At 44.5% G+C, this 17,868-nt stretch overlaps 1 protein-coding gene across 1 annotated transcript; it reads right to left on the bottom strand.

Annotated features, from left to right (window-relative positions):
• Positions 1-4,104: 4,104 nt before the first annotated feature.
• On the bottom strand, positions 4,105-12,746 carry dync1li1 (dynein, cytoplasmic 1, light intermediate chain 1). The gene is made up of 13 exons (XM_071920158.2): positions 12,643-12,746; positions 12,313-12,386; positions 10,619-10,735; positions 10,184-10,414; positions 9,504-9,658; positions 9,298-9,391; positions 8,344-8,479; positions 8,140-8,251; positions 7,795-7,854; positions 7,634-7,678; positions 7,417-7,504; positions 7,162-7,284; positions 4,105-5,559 (listed from the first exon to the last, which is right to left on the bottom strand). The coding sequence occupies exons 1-13, from the start codon at positions 12,744-12,746 to the stop codon at positions 5,441-5,443; spliced, it is 1,458 nt and encodes a 485-aa protein (XP_071776259.1). The 3' UTR covers positions 4,105-5,440.
• Between the last annotated feature and the right edge of the window lie 5,122 nt (positions 12,747-17,868).

Raw genomic sequence — 17,868 nt, 5'->3', positions numbered from 1 at the left:
TAATTAACCGGCTGTTTAACTCAGTAACACAAAATATTTCCCCTTATATATTATATATTGGTTGCTAAATCCGTCATCATTACTTTGGCAAGCATTATGGCTGCTATGTCAATCAGTTCTCTGTCTCTCTTTTACTCTCTCTCTCTCTCTCTCTCACACACACACACACACACACACACATACACACACAGTCAGTTTCAAGTTTGCTGACTGAATGTAGGAATGGAGACTAATACTGTCTGTTTTAAGGCATGCACCTCATATTTTGGGTCCTGTATTTTGCAAGTAAGCTGCAGTGGTAAAAAAAAACAAATCACCAAAATTCTAAACAATTTAACACCATATAAGGAGGTGTAGACAGTGATGATGAATTTTCTAAAGAAACCCATTTGATATGCCACAAAGTGCCTATCTGAAAAACAAATAAAATTGACACAAAGACACACCAACATGATGCTGTGCTGTGGTTGAATTGACACTTGAGGATATACGTCTCCACAGTTGCTTTTGTCACGGCATAAAATGGCATGTGATAATGTGTGAGTTCAATCCACTGATAGGGTGACAAAGCAGAACACAGACATTTCATTTGATGAAACAGAGTATAGGGATGTTTTAGGAAAAGGGAATTTGTGGATAAGACATTAAAGGAAAACATAGGCAAAAGAGAATGTTTCGGGCATATAGTGCATGTTTGCCACAGCTCAGTGTTAGCACAGGAAAGGTCAAAGTACAAAGTGTCATTATCTTGAAGCGGAGCCTTTTGCTATTGCTGCAGGACACAGAAATGGGAATGGGAATTGATTGTCATTCATAAATATTACCATAATCATCAGCTGAAATATTTTCCAGTGCATTCATATCAATCCTCATTAAGTGACAGAGAAATGTGTAGGCCAAGAACAAAGCAGAAAATCTTGAGTCACACATCTTCAAAGGGTATAAATAAAGTAATGTCAGTCAAAACAAATGACAAGCTAATACCACATGCTAGAGCAAAAGTAAGCATCGAAAAAATATATCTTTCAATACACTGTTGACTGTTGCAAATTAATCTACTCATGTTAAGGTTATTACATTTTTTGTCAAGATTGTTGATGAATTTCCATTAAAAGTAATGTAGCTTTTTTGTTGGTACTTGAGACCAACATCATCGTCTCAGGTGAAAAATATAAGAATCTCATATACACTGTCACCCAGACTGTGGTGGTGAGTGGAGTGAGTGTATTTTAATTCCCTAAGGAGAGTAATAAGGAGAACAGCATGATAAAGCAGTATGAAAGACAGCTATCTCTGTAAGGTATGACTAGAGAAATTGGATTGGCAAAGCAGAAGCTTCTGCTTTTTTCTTTTTTAATCTTCTTTTTTTCCCCTTAACAAAACTGAATTGGATAAGCCAAATCTCACATCCTGAGCTTCTATTCATACAGCAGCGGTAAACTATATCTGCACTGTACAAGTTTAGAAATACCTTGTTCACATTGTGAAGGTACTATAAATCCAGCATTTTTTGTTCAACTTGGTTCAATTTTTGGTGATTTATTTGCCCCCTTTCTGTCTTCTCCAGTTAATATATGCTGGTCTATCCTCCTAATAGGAACCAGGCCAAGAGACTCTAACCGTGAACATCTGTCCTCCATAAACAACAAGCACTTAAAATGGGTTTGATAGTCAGGCTTACTGCCTAAATGGGCTGCGAGAACTCCGATCCATGTTACTAACTCTGTCATTTGGAGAAGAAAATGACTAATATCTGATATAGCTGACAATAATTGTATTTCAGTGTAATTCATAATGTTAGCGACTCTCTAGACCAAATCATTGACCAGATTTCTAAATCACACAGATGATCCAAGACAGAGGTATTCCATCGTGTGCCATGGAGGGCCGAGTGTATGCAGGTTTTCATTCCAACCAAAGACTACAGCAGGTGATTTCACTGATTAGCACACCTTCAACCAGAGAGGAGGAGCTAATCAGTGAAATCACCTGCTGTAGTTATTGGTTAGAACGAAAACCTGCATGCACTCGGCCCTCCATGGCACACGGTTGAAAACTCTGATCTAAGACTTTCTTCACAATGCTCTTTCTGTATGGCGTATGTATGCCATCAGCATTTCACTTGCTGTGAAGAAGACATAATCCCTAATCAGACACTTTATCACAAGACTAGAGTTTTAGTGTAAAAGATAACTACAGCACTAATTACCTTATTCAAACATTGTATCAAAGAGCATAATTCTGGCTCCTCTGAGGCGCGATTATCCTGTGATTGACGGCAGAACAAAATTACTTACAACAACAGAGGCGGTGCTCTAAAGGAGGAGTATTAATTAGTTGAAACTTTTATGATTTGTTGTTGATAATGCAAGATCTGATCATCCCACAAATGACAAGATGAGGTTAATTACATATAGCTTTACATTGATTGAAGAGCAATCATTTATATATATATATATATATATATATATATATATATCCTTTGTTTAACCAGGTAAAAGTCTCATTGAGATTAAAATCTCTTTTTCAAGAGTGACCTGGCCAAGAGAGCAGCATAAACATTGTTACAACAATAGACACAAACAATACAAACAGACAAATACAACTGTCACACACTACAAATGAGAGAACACAGTATCCAGTTAATATGCAATACAAGGCATTTGCTTGGACGTCTTCATGAAATAAAGTCTTAAAGCAGAATCTACATCCCCTTTCTTTCACTTGGATTCATGTATTAGGCAGAGCCATCCTTCAATGTGGAAATTCCTCATCCCTTGCAGTAAGTAATGCAAGCGCACATTAGGTTTGGGATCTGTATGAGCCGCTCTCAGCATGACAGTACAACATGTCTCAGAATGATGATGGGGTGAGATTAATCTGTCTATTGCCGAGCTGATTAATTCTGCATTTGGAGCTGATGAATCATATACCGCTTTATGTAAATAAGTAAAGACTGCAGCTTTAAAGCAACTTGTCTGTAAATGGTACTCATACTGAGAAGTTCAAAGTTTGCAAGATAAAATAGAGATTACAAGAGAAATGGTTCTCATACAAGACTATCTGGGGGAGATGTATAATTAATACTGAGTCTTTAAGCTTTAAAACTAAAGCAATCCGCCCATTGTTTGATGTAGATGAAGCTAGTGTTAGTGGAGACTGAATTACTTGACTGATGAAGCTTATGACTAATGCAAACTTTTAATTCAAAACAGTTCTTGCCTGTAATTTTATCATATTTAATAATAATGTACTACTTTGATCCTTGTAGGTACATTTTCTCTTCACTTGCTCCCCTCCAGGGAGGTCAGAGGTCAGGCTCAGCTGGACAGCAGCAAGCCTGGAGCTTATATGGTTATTCAGCGTCTCGCTCTAGCACACTTCAACAGGGTGGATGCTTGCCAACACGGGCTTGAACCCAGGTCATCTGGGTTGGAGGACAGTCTCTCTAACCACGAGCCCTTTTGTCCTTCATAACACATTTCCATGCTATGAAACAGAAAGTCTTGAAAAAGGTCTGCAGACAGAAACGTTGACCGATACAGATACAATCAACTGCAATTTAAACTTCCAGCCTTTTTCTTATTCATGCTATAAAACATACCTTATTTGAGTACTGAGATACTAGCCCCAAGACTGAAAATAAAGAAAATGACAATAAAGGCTTTTTAAATTTGAAGCTTTTTGTCTCTTCCCTCTTTACTGGATTTAGAGTACCTTGGACATTATGACCACAGCTCAAGAGTTTTTCTCACTGGACGTTTTCAATCTTAGAGCTAGTATCTCAGTTTTATACAGATTTGATTCCTGTTCCCAATGAGCACCTATAAACCTATGGACTTCACTACTTTTTTTTTTTATTTGGAGAAAAAAAATGAATGAATGAATATCATGGTCAAGAAAGGAAGAGGAGACAGGTGGTTGAATCCGAATAAATACACCTTTTAATTGACTGATTAACAGATCTGATTATACAAACGCCAACACGGAGCTCTGAAATAACAGGACCAATCAGCGAGACAATGACTGTACATTCTTGACGTGACCCTCCCACATCCTGACCCCCTCCCTCCCTCCCTGCCTCCCGCCCTCCACCCCGCCCGCAGTAACTATGGAGTTGAATCACTAGTGCTCCTATCTGTACAAGTAAAGCTCAGCTACCCTCCCGCCCCTCTACTGCCCTCCCTTTGTCAGTGCACTGCCTGTTATCTACAAGTCTGAGCAGTGTGTACCATGGTGGGGGGGGTTGGCCAACTGCAGAACTGGGTGCCATGATGGGCCCTGTGTGCTGTCCACACAGGACTAGTGCTTGCTTGTGAAGTTAAGATTCTGTAGTGTAGTTTTTGTCAAGATTGGTTCCTGTAGTGTAGTCGAGTCATATCATAATAGTGTATGCGCGGTTTTAAGAGCTTGTAGTGTAAGAGCATAGTTATGTTTCTGTTTTTTGGTTGAAAATGCCAACAGCCAAAAATCTCTCAACGTACAGCTCCAGCTCAGTGAACTTCCCCAATTTTCTCTACCTCTCACACACACACGCACGCACACACACGCAGACACACACACACACACACACACTAATACTGGTATGTTTGTCCCTTCAGCTAACAAAACAAGACCGTTTTCAGTTTTGTTTCAGGCATAATGTTTTTTGTTCTCCTTCTCAATCTCTTTGTCAGTCCAAACTACTGGCCAAGCATTCCTTGCCCAACATACATAAAACACTCACACACACACACACACAATCACACACTCAGACAGCAGTCATCCCTACAGTACAACTACATCCACACACACACCCTTCAACAATTCCTACAGTAAAAAGACTAACCGTACCATCACAATAAATGGATGGATAAAATACCTCTCCTTCTCTTCCCCTCTCACTTAATCCATTTCCAGTTCCCTCGCCTTCAGTCTTGCAACCCATCTTTCTCAATCCATCTGCCGCCTTCCCTCCTTCTCAGGTTCCTCTCATCCTAATCTCTCCATCTCTCCTTCCCCATTAATCCTCCATACCCCCTTTTTCCCCCCTCATGTAACAGAAGGTCCTGTATGTAACAGTGACAAATGCTCTCCCTCGGCATAACAGCCAAACACACAGGAAGAAAAGGGAGAGGGGCATGATGAAGGAGTGGTGGGGGGGGGGGAGACAGTGGGTGAGGTAGAGGAGGGGAGCGTGGGTCCTCCTCCTCGGGGTGAGAGCAAAAGACGATGGGGGGGGAGGGAGGGAGGGGAGGAGGAGTTGCGTGTCCCCACCCCCGCCCCTTTCCCCACTTCCCTCTTTCTCCCCGCATCCTCTCTGTGACGGAGGGAGGGGAACAAGAGGGGAGGGAGGAGGGAGAAGAGAAGTGGGAGGGTGGCTGAGGATGAGGAAGAGGAGGAGGAGGAGAGGGGGGAGAGGAGGAAGGGGGGTGGGGGTGGGGGTGAAGTGTGTTGGTCTTCATGTGTCCTGGCCGTCGGCGGCGGGGGCGTCGTTGGCATTGGGCGGGTCCGAGTCCGTCTCTCGGCTGGATATGCGGTCCAGCTCCGCCTGCACGTCGCTCAGGCCCAGCTTCGAACCTGCATCCAGTGTAGGCACACACACACACACACAATCAGTACAGCATCACAGAGAATATAATCTGTCGAGCATGCATGCATACACACCATTTTAGCCATTGCGGTAATAACAGAACACCATCAAGGCACTGGGCGGTTAAGGCACATTTCCCTGAGCATGAAGCCGACGACGCACAGTTAGAATCATGTGCAACGAACAAGACCGATGTCATGAGGGATGCAATGCAACGTGCAAACAAAATGGGGAAGTGTGGTGTCAGAAATGGGCTGCAGTCAGGCTCAGATCTCAGGAGCGGGGACTTTGAGAAGGGAGGGGCGATAAAATGCTGGAGGGTGGTGATGATGTTCAAATGCTGGGGAGTGGAGTGGAGGGTGGCAGAGGGGAAAGATCAGGGGTGTAACTGTCATTAAAGGACTGTGACGACTACACAGTGACTTTTTTTTTTTACCCAAGAAGGCAAAGAAAGAGGTATACGAAAAATTTGCAACAACTGAGGCCCACATCTATTCAGTATCTTAGGAGTGCTGCTCTGTGACCTGGCCACTGATATGAGACACCTATCCTTATGCATAGAGGCCACTGAAAATCCTTATTATAAATGTGTGGTATCTCAATAGCAGACTCCCATGACACTCGTCATCACTGACTCCTCAGCTTTCCTCCTCACATGGATGCAGACCCCTGAAACACTCATTTTCATTTTTTACTTGTATTTGCTCATGGGATTCTGCCATTCATGAGCCTAGCTGCTTTCCTACATCAAAATTAAGGCATGCTATGCAAAAGGAATTTATTAGCAATAGCATCATCTCCTGGACCAATATTTTGCTTCTCAGCCTGGATAGTTCCTGACTTAACAAAGCAACAATGACTTTGACATAATCCACAAGTTGGTGCAGTATATGTAAACAAACTCATTGGTAGCCCACAGTCCAGCCCACAATTTGAGTCCAATCAGAGTGCTAGTACAAGATGAAAATGGCTGATATAGGATCCAGGCATGCGGGGGGACAGCAGAGCGAGGTTTAGGGAAGGGGCTGAAGGGGATGAAGGGGATTCTGGGAATGAACAATGAGACACACGAGCAACGATGAGAACGTCTCGCACACACACCTTAACGTGGCCAGCATCCTCTGACTAGCACATACACACACATACACACATTATGAATGATGTTAACAATGAGATTGCACAACAAAGACTGCGATATTGGTTAAGAATGAATGACACTGTCACACACAACTACAAACAGGCATAGAGACCTCATGATGGGTGTGTGTGTGTGTATGTGTGTGAGCGTGTGTGTGTTTTGGACATGCACTCAGCCCCTGTCATGAGTCTCTTTACCATGTGCCATGTTCAGAGTTCTGGAGGACAGGACAGGCGGAAGGAGTGGAGGGGAAAGGGGTGTGGAATGGAGGGACGGGAGGAGGGAGTTGAAAAGTCATAAAGCAGAAAGAAGCCCAGAGATGAAGGGAGCGGCAGGAATGATAGAACAGACCTTTCAGACACAGATTAATAGATGTAATCAATGATCACTTAATTTTCTATCACACACACACACAAAACTTAAGTACAACCACTAGTGTGTGTGTCCTCACCTGACTTGCGTACGGTGCCTGGAGTGTTGTTGCCCCCGCCTGGCGTCCCAGGACCCCCCGTCCCCGCCTTCTTGGTCAGTAGACTGTTGAAGAAGTTGGCCAGAACCCCCTCACTGGTCTGACCTGCAGCATACAGGGACAATAGTTAAAACACACACACACACACACAGGCTAGTGCATGGACTGAGCAATAGCCATAGGTGGACTTCGCGCAGTAAGCAAACACACCCAAATAGACACACAAGGCATTAGTACCTGACTGAGGCATGGCGTTGGCTACGTTGGCCGCTGCCGAGCGATTACTCGTCCTGGGAGAACCGCTGGGTGCTCTGCTAGTGGTGTCCTATCAGAAACAACAACACGTTTCTTTTACACAGCATGTAAAATCAGTGGAAGTCACTAACAAAACCTATAGAATCTATGGGGATTTCCTTGGTCTCGTAAGCCATGGGAAGGCAGATGGAACACTCACCACTGGTCGCCCTGCAGTCACAGCCGGCTGTTTGGCGAGCAACGACTGAAAATTAGAGCACAAACACACACACTCCAATTAATATTTCACAGGAGCTTCAAGTTCAGCACACAAGCAGCAAACCCTTGGACATAAACACAACCGAGGAGATGTTTTCTCACCTGCAATTTGACCAGGAACACTTGGTCATCTTCAGCCTGAATCTCCTTCTCATGTACAAACTGGTGAGAGGCAAGGAAAAAAAACACATCATTTACTCTCTTTCGCTTCCAGCTGTTCATTAATAGCAACTGCAAGTACAACAGCTAGTACATTAGATTACATCAAACTCTGATGATCCCTCTGGGGAAATTGGGTGAAGCTTAGTGCATTGGCCGTGAAATGCAGAAATAATGTAGAAGGTAATGATATGTAGTATTGCGGCATTAATATCATCTGTTGCAGTTTAAGCTTAGCGTGCTTATGAGGATCGTGTCTGACATGGCTGCTCTGGTGGGAGCCCGTACCTTTCTGACTGGTGGTTTGACTATTACTTCTTCAAAGTTGTCGTCTGCTTTAAGTGTCTGGAAGTTCTCGTGAAGGATGGCAATCTTCTTTTCGTTGTCCCACCCTGATGGACTGGTAGAGGAGAGGGAGGGTTACACACAAACCCAAAACAAAGGGCTGTCCTACACTCCTATTCCAATGCACACACACACACACAGGCTTACATGAAGACGGCGTCTCTCTCCACCACCTGTGCAGGGCAGTGGAAGGGGAAGCCATAGAGTCTGTGGACCAGGTATTTGTACAGCACGTCCAGGTTCTTCATCTCCTTCACTGACGCGTATAGCAGAGACGCCCCGTCTGGCACGGCTGTCAAGGATATTTTCCCTGTTTCTATATAGAGGAGTACTAATCAAACTGGCACTAGGGAGCACCGTGTCAACTCAAACTACATGACTCTATACAGGAGCACTACAGGAAAACAGGTACAGAGAGGCCACCATCCTGGCTCAAGCTAATCGCTACCATTACACCTGGAAATCTGCCATTTTGGCTCACGCTCAATTTTTAAACACGATACATCTTTAGAATCTAATAATGTTGGCTCCTTTCACTATACAGCAGAGCCTGCAGAAAATGCTATGGAAAAATATAACACCATTTAAAGGGGCATTAAGTAATCTATGATTTGTATCGACATCCATTTGTGACCTAGGAATTGCAACAACATCAGCATGTCTCTGGCACAGCTTACTTAATTACATTAGTAACTGACATAAATAATACATGTAAAGTCACATTTTCATAATAGGAGATGAGACAAGCAAGCTAGCTAATTAGAGCAGAGATCCAACAGAAATATCTAGTTAAGAGGAAATATATCACAATACAAAATTACTGTAATAATAATAATACTGCTTTGTCACTAGTGTTTTGGCTCAAGAAAGAAATGTCTCGCGATGCCGGTCGCTCACTTGCAGCACCATCTTCCATCGTTAAACAGTCGGATGGGCGCTGAGTTTTTTTTCCAAAACAGAGTACGCGCCAGACAGTGAGATTTGAAAGCCAGAAATCTCAGCACCTGACCAAGTAATTGTTGAGTCATTGGTACGGATCAACAACCATTAAGCTCAACCCAGCCGACGTCTAGGAGACAGCATTGTTTCAGGGAAGGATACACTGCAGACAGAAACGTCTGATGTGGGACTGGATGAAGTCCAGGTGTTCGTCTCTGTAGTCGTGCTCCTTCTCCAGTGTACTGATGGCATCGCACTGAGGACAGGTAAGTAGAAGTTAGGTTGAAGTTTGGTAGAGGTGACTGTGTGTGTTCCACACAAATGCAGCGTAAACTAGGTTCATAATCCGGCAGTGAAGGTGTGTGTACCTTGGTGCAGACCACCACCATGGGAATGCCCAGGTTGTGTGTGAGTGTGTTGTCCCCCAGCGGTAGCAGCACGCTCTCCTCCTCTTCACTCCTCCTCTGGGGGGTGCCGTCCTCCCCACTGCCTGGCTCTGTGTACTCCTGGAACTGCTTTACAACTACACACACACATACACACAATAAAAGTACACAAACATTAACAAACAAATATTAAGAGCTGTCAGAGGTTTTCTTAGCTGCATCTGTTGCCATTTTATGTATGTTTATTGCATACTATATTATAAACAGCTACTAGGGGGTTTATAAGTGAGACATTTATATATACTAGCTTCCTCTGTAGAGAATAGATGTAGTGCAGCTGCCATCCCACCTAAAACAATTTCTATAGTATTGGTTTCGATGGAGAGTTTCAGTGTCACATATAGTCTAAATCTGGGGTTGGCAAAGTGGGGTCCGGGGACATCCAGGGGGCCTTAAGATGGATTTAGGAGGTCCCCAGCAAAATGAGGAACAAATCTTCTCAGAACACATCTTCACATGAAAATATTTAGGGACCCCTTGTCTAAATACTATTTGACACCTTGTCATACCTCCAAGAACATTTTCTAGAGGGAAAACTCATGTATACCTTTTTGTTTTCTACCTACTCGTCTGCCTGTCTGTCTGTTCTCAGTGTGACTCACGTCTGTGCTCCAGCTCCCGCAGTGTTTCCGGGGCGACCCGGAGTTTGTCGATGTGTTCCCTAGCGACGGCGGCCCACTTCTGGAGCGAGTCCAGGGCGTTCCACGGCCGCGACATGTCAACCACTATCAGCAGCAGCGAGTTGCCTATCGCGTCCACTGGTACCGCCACCCCCTGCAGACCTTTGTGGTAAAGGTCCCCGTCTAACACCCAGGCATTACACCTGGTGTGGTCTGAAAACACACACAGACAAGGAATATACCCAGAGAAACACACGCTCATACACAAATACACTAGATTATTATAGCTATACCCACAGAGGGGCAATGATATACAACTGTATCCTACTGTGTTTACTCTGTTGTGTTAGAAGTGCGGAGTGCATGGGTTTGGAAAGAGATTTATGGGTCTGTGAACTGCGAGCAGTCGCTGGTTACCATCAATGTCGTCGTCATGGACACTGAAGTAGAGGTATTCCAGGCCACGCCCTTTCATGTACTCTTCAACTCCCTGTAGCTTAGCAACCAGGGTAGTCTTCCCCGAGCCCACCTCACCTACACACATACACACAATCAATAAACAACATCATTCCATTGAGGTACAATACTACAGTAACACTAATCCACCAGTCTGTTAAATAAGAGATTTTACAGACTCCCAAATGCACATCAGCGGTGTGCATCACTCCACCTCTGTTTCCTTTAAATTCATTCAGCTGGGCCAGCCAGCTGTCACAGGTGTGCCCCCATTAGTAGATTTACCAGTTACTGTGGTCTGTAGACTAAAACGTTTCTTTCCTACCCTGGAACTCACAGCTAGAAAAATATTAAAATAATAAAACTGGGAAATGTTTGTTTAATAGAGGTATTCAAAAAGAAGACAGGAATTGCAACAAGATATGGGATAGTGGGCAGGTCTTGGAGCGGACTAAGAATTTAAATTCTGCAAATGTATTGTAAGAGGTAGACTAGCTGTAGACTAGCTGAGGCCTAATGGCATCACACCACTGCCAGAGCCAGCAGCCAGATGAGCTGCACTATGGCAGTGTGCATGTAGCCCATGCATCCTGCCCTAGTTACACACTGCAGGGCTGATAACCATGGTGGTGGGTAGGATGTGGTGTGCACACATGTACACCACATACTATCCAGCATTATGACTGCACAAAACCACATGTCTAGATTTGTGTGCATACACACTCCAAACCTCTGGAAAAGAGCCACATAGGTTCAACATTTAGACTGCTTATCTCCTGATCACCAGCCAGAATACACTGTATCCATTAACAACCTATCTGGATTTGCCCTAATATTTAGGCTAACATTAAAGCTAATATTGAACAACATTGTACATGCTATTGTGTGTTATTAGGCCAAGGCTACATCTATTGCTGTCTCTTAAACCTTGCCAGAATTATGCTGACAGGGGGAGTCGATGCATTAGTAACGCAAAGCCTGCTGATGTTTTGATGGATAGTATTACAGACAGGTTGAAATGGCCTGACAGTCAGTCCAGATCGCTAACCAATCGCTGATTAGCTGGAATCGGTAGCAGGCAGCGGATTATCCCAACGTTATGCCTTCACCAGGCGGGTGTGGATGACGGTGTGTGTGTGTGTGTGTGTGTGTGTGTGTGTGTGTGTGTGTGTGTGTGTGTGTGTGTGTGTGGACAGCAGCGAGACACGAGGACCGAGACAGGGAGACAGCCCGCCTGCCACAGACACATAATAAGCGTCGTCGCAGCCCGTCCAGACCCACACTGGTTCATCCTGTCCGCTCAGCATCATCTCTAGCTGCTACTAGCATCACCAATGCTAGAATGACTTGCACTGTTTCAAAGCGAGGCTCGGTGTGTGGAGGCGCTCATAAAATACACCTGCCTCTCACTGGCAGTCCATAATACTGCTGGCTAACACACCAGCTAACGTTAACAGGCTTGAAAACAAAAGCTGCATCATTTCGGGGCAGAATAACGTGAACTGGCCGAGAGAAAGCTAGCTTAACGTTAGCTATCGGGCAATATGAGTCTACCGGGCAGAGATGATCAGCAGCTCCTAGGCTATTTGGCTATAAAAGCTAACGTTGACTAAAGCGGTGGCTAGCCAGGACACTGCAGGCAGACTGATACCCACCCATGACCAGGACATTTTTCCCAGACGGTAGCTTTGATCTTGAATGGGTCGACACTTCACTCAGGATGGTCGACCTGCAAACAGAACAACCCTTTTACAACATTGACAAACGGGGCTTGCTCATTCATTAACAAACAACGACTGACAGTAGCTGGGCGAGCTAGTGCTGCTTTGTCACCACACAGCGGCTATGTCAGTACCAGCCAGTCTGGTACTGATGCTAGCCTCGTTAGCCAGCTAGCTGTCAACCCATCCTCATCTCAGCACAACAAACACTCCGCGCCCCCAAGCCCGCTTATATTAACCCGACATCTGTCTATTTTCGCCCACCATAGATCCTGCCCATCGTCGTCCTCCGGGTTGGTGTTCTCCAGTGTGCTCTTATGTCCAGTTGAGGTGGAGGATAATAATGCACTCCTCCCTGAAGTCGCCATCTTCGCAGGGCTTGTAAACCGACCGGAGCGCCCGGATGTAGCAGCGCTGTGCTAGCCTAGCTGGTGCACAGCACGCCGGGGCGTGGTCCGCCTTCACAATGCGGGGGTCGGTGCCTCAGACAAACAATGATCTCATCAGCAAAGTGACAAATCTGGACTAACTATCCACCCCGCTTGAGTAATACACAGACTTACAGCGAGAGCCTACAACTGAGTATAATCATTTAGAGACAACATGAAGTCGATGTCAAAAATTGGGGGAGAAAAGGAAGGCCTATCCCTTTAGTGGGTAAAATAATGATGGGAATATGTCATGTTGTGATCATAATCAGATAAAACGGCTTTCAAATGACCCCCGCAAATCCGTTTCAGACCGAATATCCTCTTAAACACACTGCCTTCCAAACCAATGCCTTGATTTGTGAATATGGGACCAAGTCCAAGCCCATACAGGACAGAGATAAAACGGGACGCGGAATCTTGGGATTGGACGCACTTCAAATTGAATATTTAAGCAATAAACTGTGAGAGGCCGTGGTTTAGCCTCCAGAGATTTCACAGCAGCTAAGAGGCGTTGTTAGGCAAGACCATTCCAATAACAAAAGAACATACATGTTAAAGATTTAATAAACAAAAAACAAACAAACTTTAAATCAATAACTAAATGTTATTTTCCACCAATAGTAATACAGCCCTTCAAGGCCCTTAACAACGTGATTCCTAAGCGACACATTCAAGTACAGTGACTGATGAGCATTGATTTTCGGTTAGGTTACCTTTAAGCCTACGGTGTGTCTGCAGGTCCTGAACAAAACTTAAAATGTCCTAAACTATATCATATCAACTCAAGGCCTCGAAAGATCTTGAATAGGCTGCAGTTAAATAGCATAGGTCTTAAATCCAGCTCTAGAAGTCTAATATTGCGAGAAATCAGCTGAGTCACACAGGTTTACACACATGCTCTGATAGGTCTAAAGTTGTTTTCATTTTCACGTTTATTTCAGTAGCAAAACTCATATAGTTCACTGTAACAGGCATCAGTAATGTATTAAAATCTCAAACTGATGAAAGCCTGATGAAAGTTGCAGACGCCATTTAAAATTTAAATTGCCTGTTAAGTGGTCTCAGGTGTGCGGTTATCGAGCATTATACAACGGCTGCGAACGCGTCTCGGCCAATCAGAGCTGAGGACCGGAACCGTCCGTTTTGTAAGTAGCAGTTCACCGCAACGACCACGAGATGGCGGTGTTACTCCATGCATTGCAGCCGCCGGTCCCTCGGCACGGTGCGCTCTCTGCGGCCCCCGATGGAGCCAGCGGATTACAAACTCCAGTTAAGTGGCGCACCGTCCTCCTCCTCCCCATCTTTCACCCGGAGGAAAGCCAGGCGCACGGAGCGCATCCTCACTGTGCTCACCTTTTGGGAATTAGGATTCAGTTCTGTTTGTCTGTCAGCGCCAAGCCGGCCGAGCTCTGCAGGCTAGGGGTTGAGAAAGATACAGACAAAGAGAGTGGGGAGAGGGAGATGGGTCCGGAGACGGTGAGATATCCGTGATTGTCAAGTAAACGGCGGCGAAGTTCTCCGGCTCCGCTCGGATCTTTTCTCCAGGTCGTTGAGGTGAGTTTCTCACTGCAGGAGACAGCAGCAGCCCGGATGGTGCATGCCTACCTGGTGCATGTGAGACGCGTATATCCCATCTGAACATTATTCTGTTCTACCACACAGATACATTGATGGCTTTATGATTGATGGACATTGGTTTAAGATGGCCTCAGATTTGATAGACATTGTTAGAGCTTGATACAGCAGTAAGAAAACAAATCAAGCCGTGGCTTCACATTTTCATGGGATTTTTTATTGTCGTAACTGTGTGACTTCATGGTTGTAGCCTGTTATTTATTCTCCAGAATAAAAGAGAGCAGAACACTATAGTAATGTTTTATCACCAGGCGCCAAAAATATTATTCAGAAGTGTCCTCTTGCTCTCAGATCCCTGTGTATTTTTTCTCTGGGAAAAATACAGGGAAACACTTTACTGTTCCTAGAAAGCCTTTGCTTTGTAATCAGTTAACTCAGAAGATGTATTCTGTTAACAAGAGAGGCAATCACAAGAAATAGCAAAGATATTAAAAACAAACATGTTGTATGGGGGTCTGAAGATGAGAAGATAGCTAGATTCTCCTCTCTCTCTCTCTCTCTCTCTCTCTCTCTCTCTCTCTCTCACCCTCTCTCTATCTCCCTCTCTTTTATCTCCTTCTCTCTATCTCCCTCACTCTATCTTCCTCTCTTCCTTCCTGCTTCATTCACTCTCTGTCACCTCCCTCTCTCTAATCCTTCCTCCCTCTCTCGCCCTCTGTCTCCCTCACTCTCTCTCTCTCTCTCTCTCTCTCTCTCTCTCTGGTTCTTCTTCTCTGTCAGATCTAATAACATAGTGAGTTCGCAACACCAGCCTGCTTCACTTCTGATAGTCCTATCTGCCTTTTCTCGGCCCGCGCCTGCTTCTATATCCACTCTGTCAGTTCAGCACGTTGCTGTCACCTGTCATGAATAATATTCTCTCTGGTCTCGGGTTGCGTAACGTAACACATGCCTCCTTAGGTTATGCTGTAAGATGTGGCTGGATGCACAGTGTTACCTCTTTGTCTGATAATCAATAGTCGACAGAGCAATGAGACAGTGTTCTTGTGTGTCATGGACCTTCCTGCTCTCTGCATTATTAGTGCCACGTCTGTCACAGGCACACTACACACACACACACACACACAAACATACAGTCCAAGATCATGGCAATTGAGCTCTGAGCAATGATTCATTCTCACTGTGTGGAGAGTAAGAGCCGACAGTGAAGAGCCTTGGAATCATTTTAAGGCATCTTAGATCGCCTGGCAATCAATCAATGCCACTCTGTACATTATATTGATTTACACCCCAATTTCAAACACATAAACCGGTTGCGCTTTTTTTTGTCAAAGCATCCAGCCTCTTGTTCTCTAATTTGTACGTTTGTGCTTGTGGAGGTGGCTTCTTTCAACAACACTACAGTGCAACACAATGCAACATGCTCGAGTTGATTTGTTTACACACACAAGGAGAGAAAAACATTAAAAACTGTAATATAGCCCTACACAAACCCTCACATCCAGTCAAATTAGGGACCATAATACTGCCTTCCCTACTCTTGCATTAGACTGGCATTACTGTAGAGACCAAGATATCCCAGTTGTCATCTATTGCCAAAACTAATTGTGCCAGATTGTTTTTTCTCAAGAAGCTAGTGCAACGTCCTGTGGCAAAGTGTAATGTGGAGATTCAGTGTCATAGTTCTGGCAATGCTGACAGCTGATCCTTTGCTGTACAGTAACGGCTCCTATAGCTCAGGCTGCGCTCCGTCCTCTTGACCAGAAATCCTCCCCATCCTCTGTCACTATCGGTGTCATCTGCTGTCAACCGGAACAGACGGGCATCTGCTGCGTCCCGCACACACACACACACACACACAAACAGAAATGCAGCACCGCGGCACATACAGAAACACAAATACGCACCACCTACATGCAGGTCTGTTGTATGTCAGACACCTGCCCTGTGGCTCTGTCCGCTTCCTCTTGTCTGTACACAGCCACTCAGCCTGCTTAGCTAAAAATAATCACCGCCCAACACACACATGGAACATGAATTATGGAAGACAGAGGGGGAGAGAAAGATAGAGAGCAATAGAGAGCAATAGAGAGCAATAGAGAGCGGGAGACGGCGAGGGAAAGAGAGAAAGAAAGAGAGAGAGAGAGGGAGAGAGAGACATTCAGGTCAGAGTCAGACCCAGTTCCAAGAGCTTAGCTCCCCAAGGATGATACTACTAGACCGCTGCATTAATATTCAGTTTCTACCATCCAGCACATCAGACCTGCGGTAATCCTTTGGTAGGGACTAACCGGACTTGAGACTATACCTTAGGATCCAGCCCAGAGCTCCACATCACTGGCTGAGAAAAGAGATCCATGCATTTCATGATTAATTATGCATGTGATGCAGTGTTTCCAGTGTAATAGTAGAATTATAGCTTGTTTTATGTTAACTGGGTGCCATAGCTGTGGGAGAACGTGGGCTTAGACGCTCTAGACACATTTAGAGGAGGCTGTTATTATTATTGACGTTTGAGCTGCAATGACATTTCAAGTGTACAGTTGTTGCAGTTATTTTTAACTCTGAGAACAAGCAAGTTAACCCATGTAACCCAGCATGAAATATCATTGTCACATGTGATTATCATATGTATGTGACACCGACCATCACAGTTATGTGCAATAGCCCCTGTGAGATGCTTTCTATCAGGATATTTTGCCGTCCTCTCCACACTGCTTTTGATGGGAACGAACATATCAGATGGTCTACCTGAAGGGATTTCCTAAATTTTAAGGGAGAGTGGACTCCCCAACTCTCTCCCCAGCTCCTGTTTATTATGGTGACAGGTCTATTTTTTTGAAAGCATTAGAATGTCATCACAACTATTTTTATGATGAAAAATGAATTAATGAGAGAATCCTCTATGTTGCAACTTTATGGAAAGCGCTCAGGTGAGATTCCTTTAGGGCGGCGGTTCTCAACGTGGGGTCCGGGGACCACCAGGGGTCCTTGAGGGGGTTCCAGGGGGTCCCCAGCAAACTGATGAATTGTTAAACTTCAGCATTATTTAATTTACAGTAGATTTGACAGAATTTATAGTTTGTAGAAAAATGACTATTTTGGTCATAGTTTCACTCTCTACCTACAATACAGATAGTCATGGAATTCCGGACAAAATCATATCCAACAATAAAAATATTCTCATCAAATGGGGGTCCGTGGCTCTAATGTGGACTAAATTAGGGGTCCTTGATATGAAAAAGGTTGAGAATCAATGCTTTAGGGGACGTCAAAATTATGCGCTTCAGTGAGATGTGTGAGGATTAGAAGTCAGAATGAGATACAGCAGATCATTTTCGATGAATAATCCTCCTCAGGCGATCGTCTGTCCTCATATATGGCCCATTCTAAGCTCTGTACGCACTCTGGAAACCTGAGGAGAAACCCAACAGTTTGTTCTGGTTACTCAGCAGGGCTCTGTGTGTGTGTGTGTGTGTGTGTG

This window comes from Centroberyx gerrardi, chromosome 19 (genome assembly GCF_048128805.1).
Source record: "Centroberyx gerrardi isolate f3 chromosome 19, fCenGer3.hap1.cur.20231027, whole genome shotgun sequence".
In the NCBI taxonomy this organism is placed as follows: Eukaryota; Metazoa; Chordata; class Actinopteri; order Beryciformes; family Berycidae; genus Centroberyx; species Centroberyx gerrardi.
The sequence above is the reverse complement of the archived record's forward strand: the minus strand, read 5'-3'. Positions and strand labels throughout refer to the sequence as shown.

Coding starts and splice junctions, on each gene's coding strand:
- dync1li1 (XM_071920158.2), bottom strand. CDS start 12,746: ATGGCGACTTCAGGGAGGAGTGCATTATTATCCTCCACCTCAACTGGA. Junction 7,855..8,139: donor TCAAACCACCAGTCAGAAAG/GTACGGGCTCCC, acceptor GCCTCTCACCAG/TTTGTACATGAGAAGGAGAT. Junction 7,505..7,633: donor TGACTGCAGGGCGACCAGTG/GTGAGTGTTCCA, acceptor TGTTTCTGATAG/GACACCACTAGCAGAGCACC.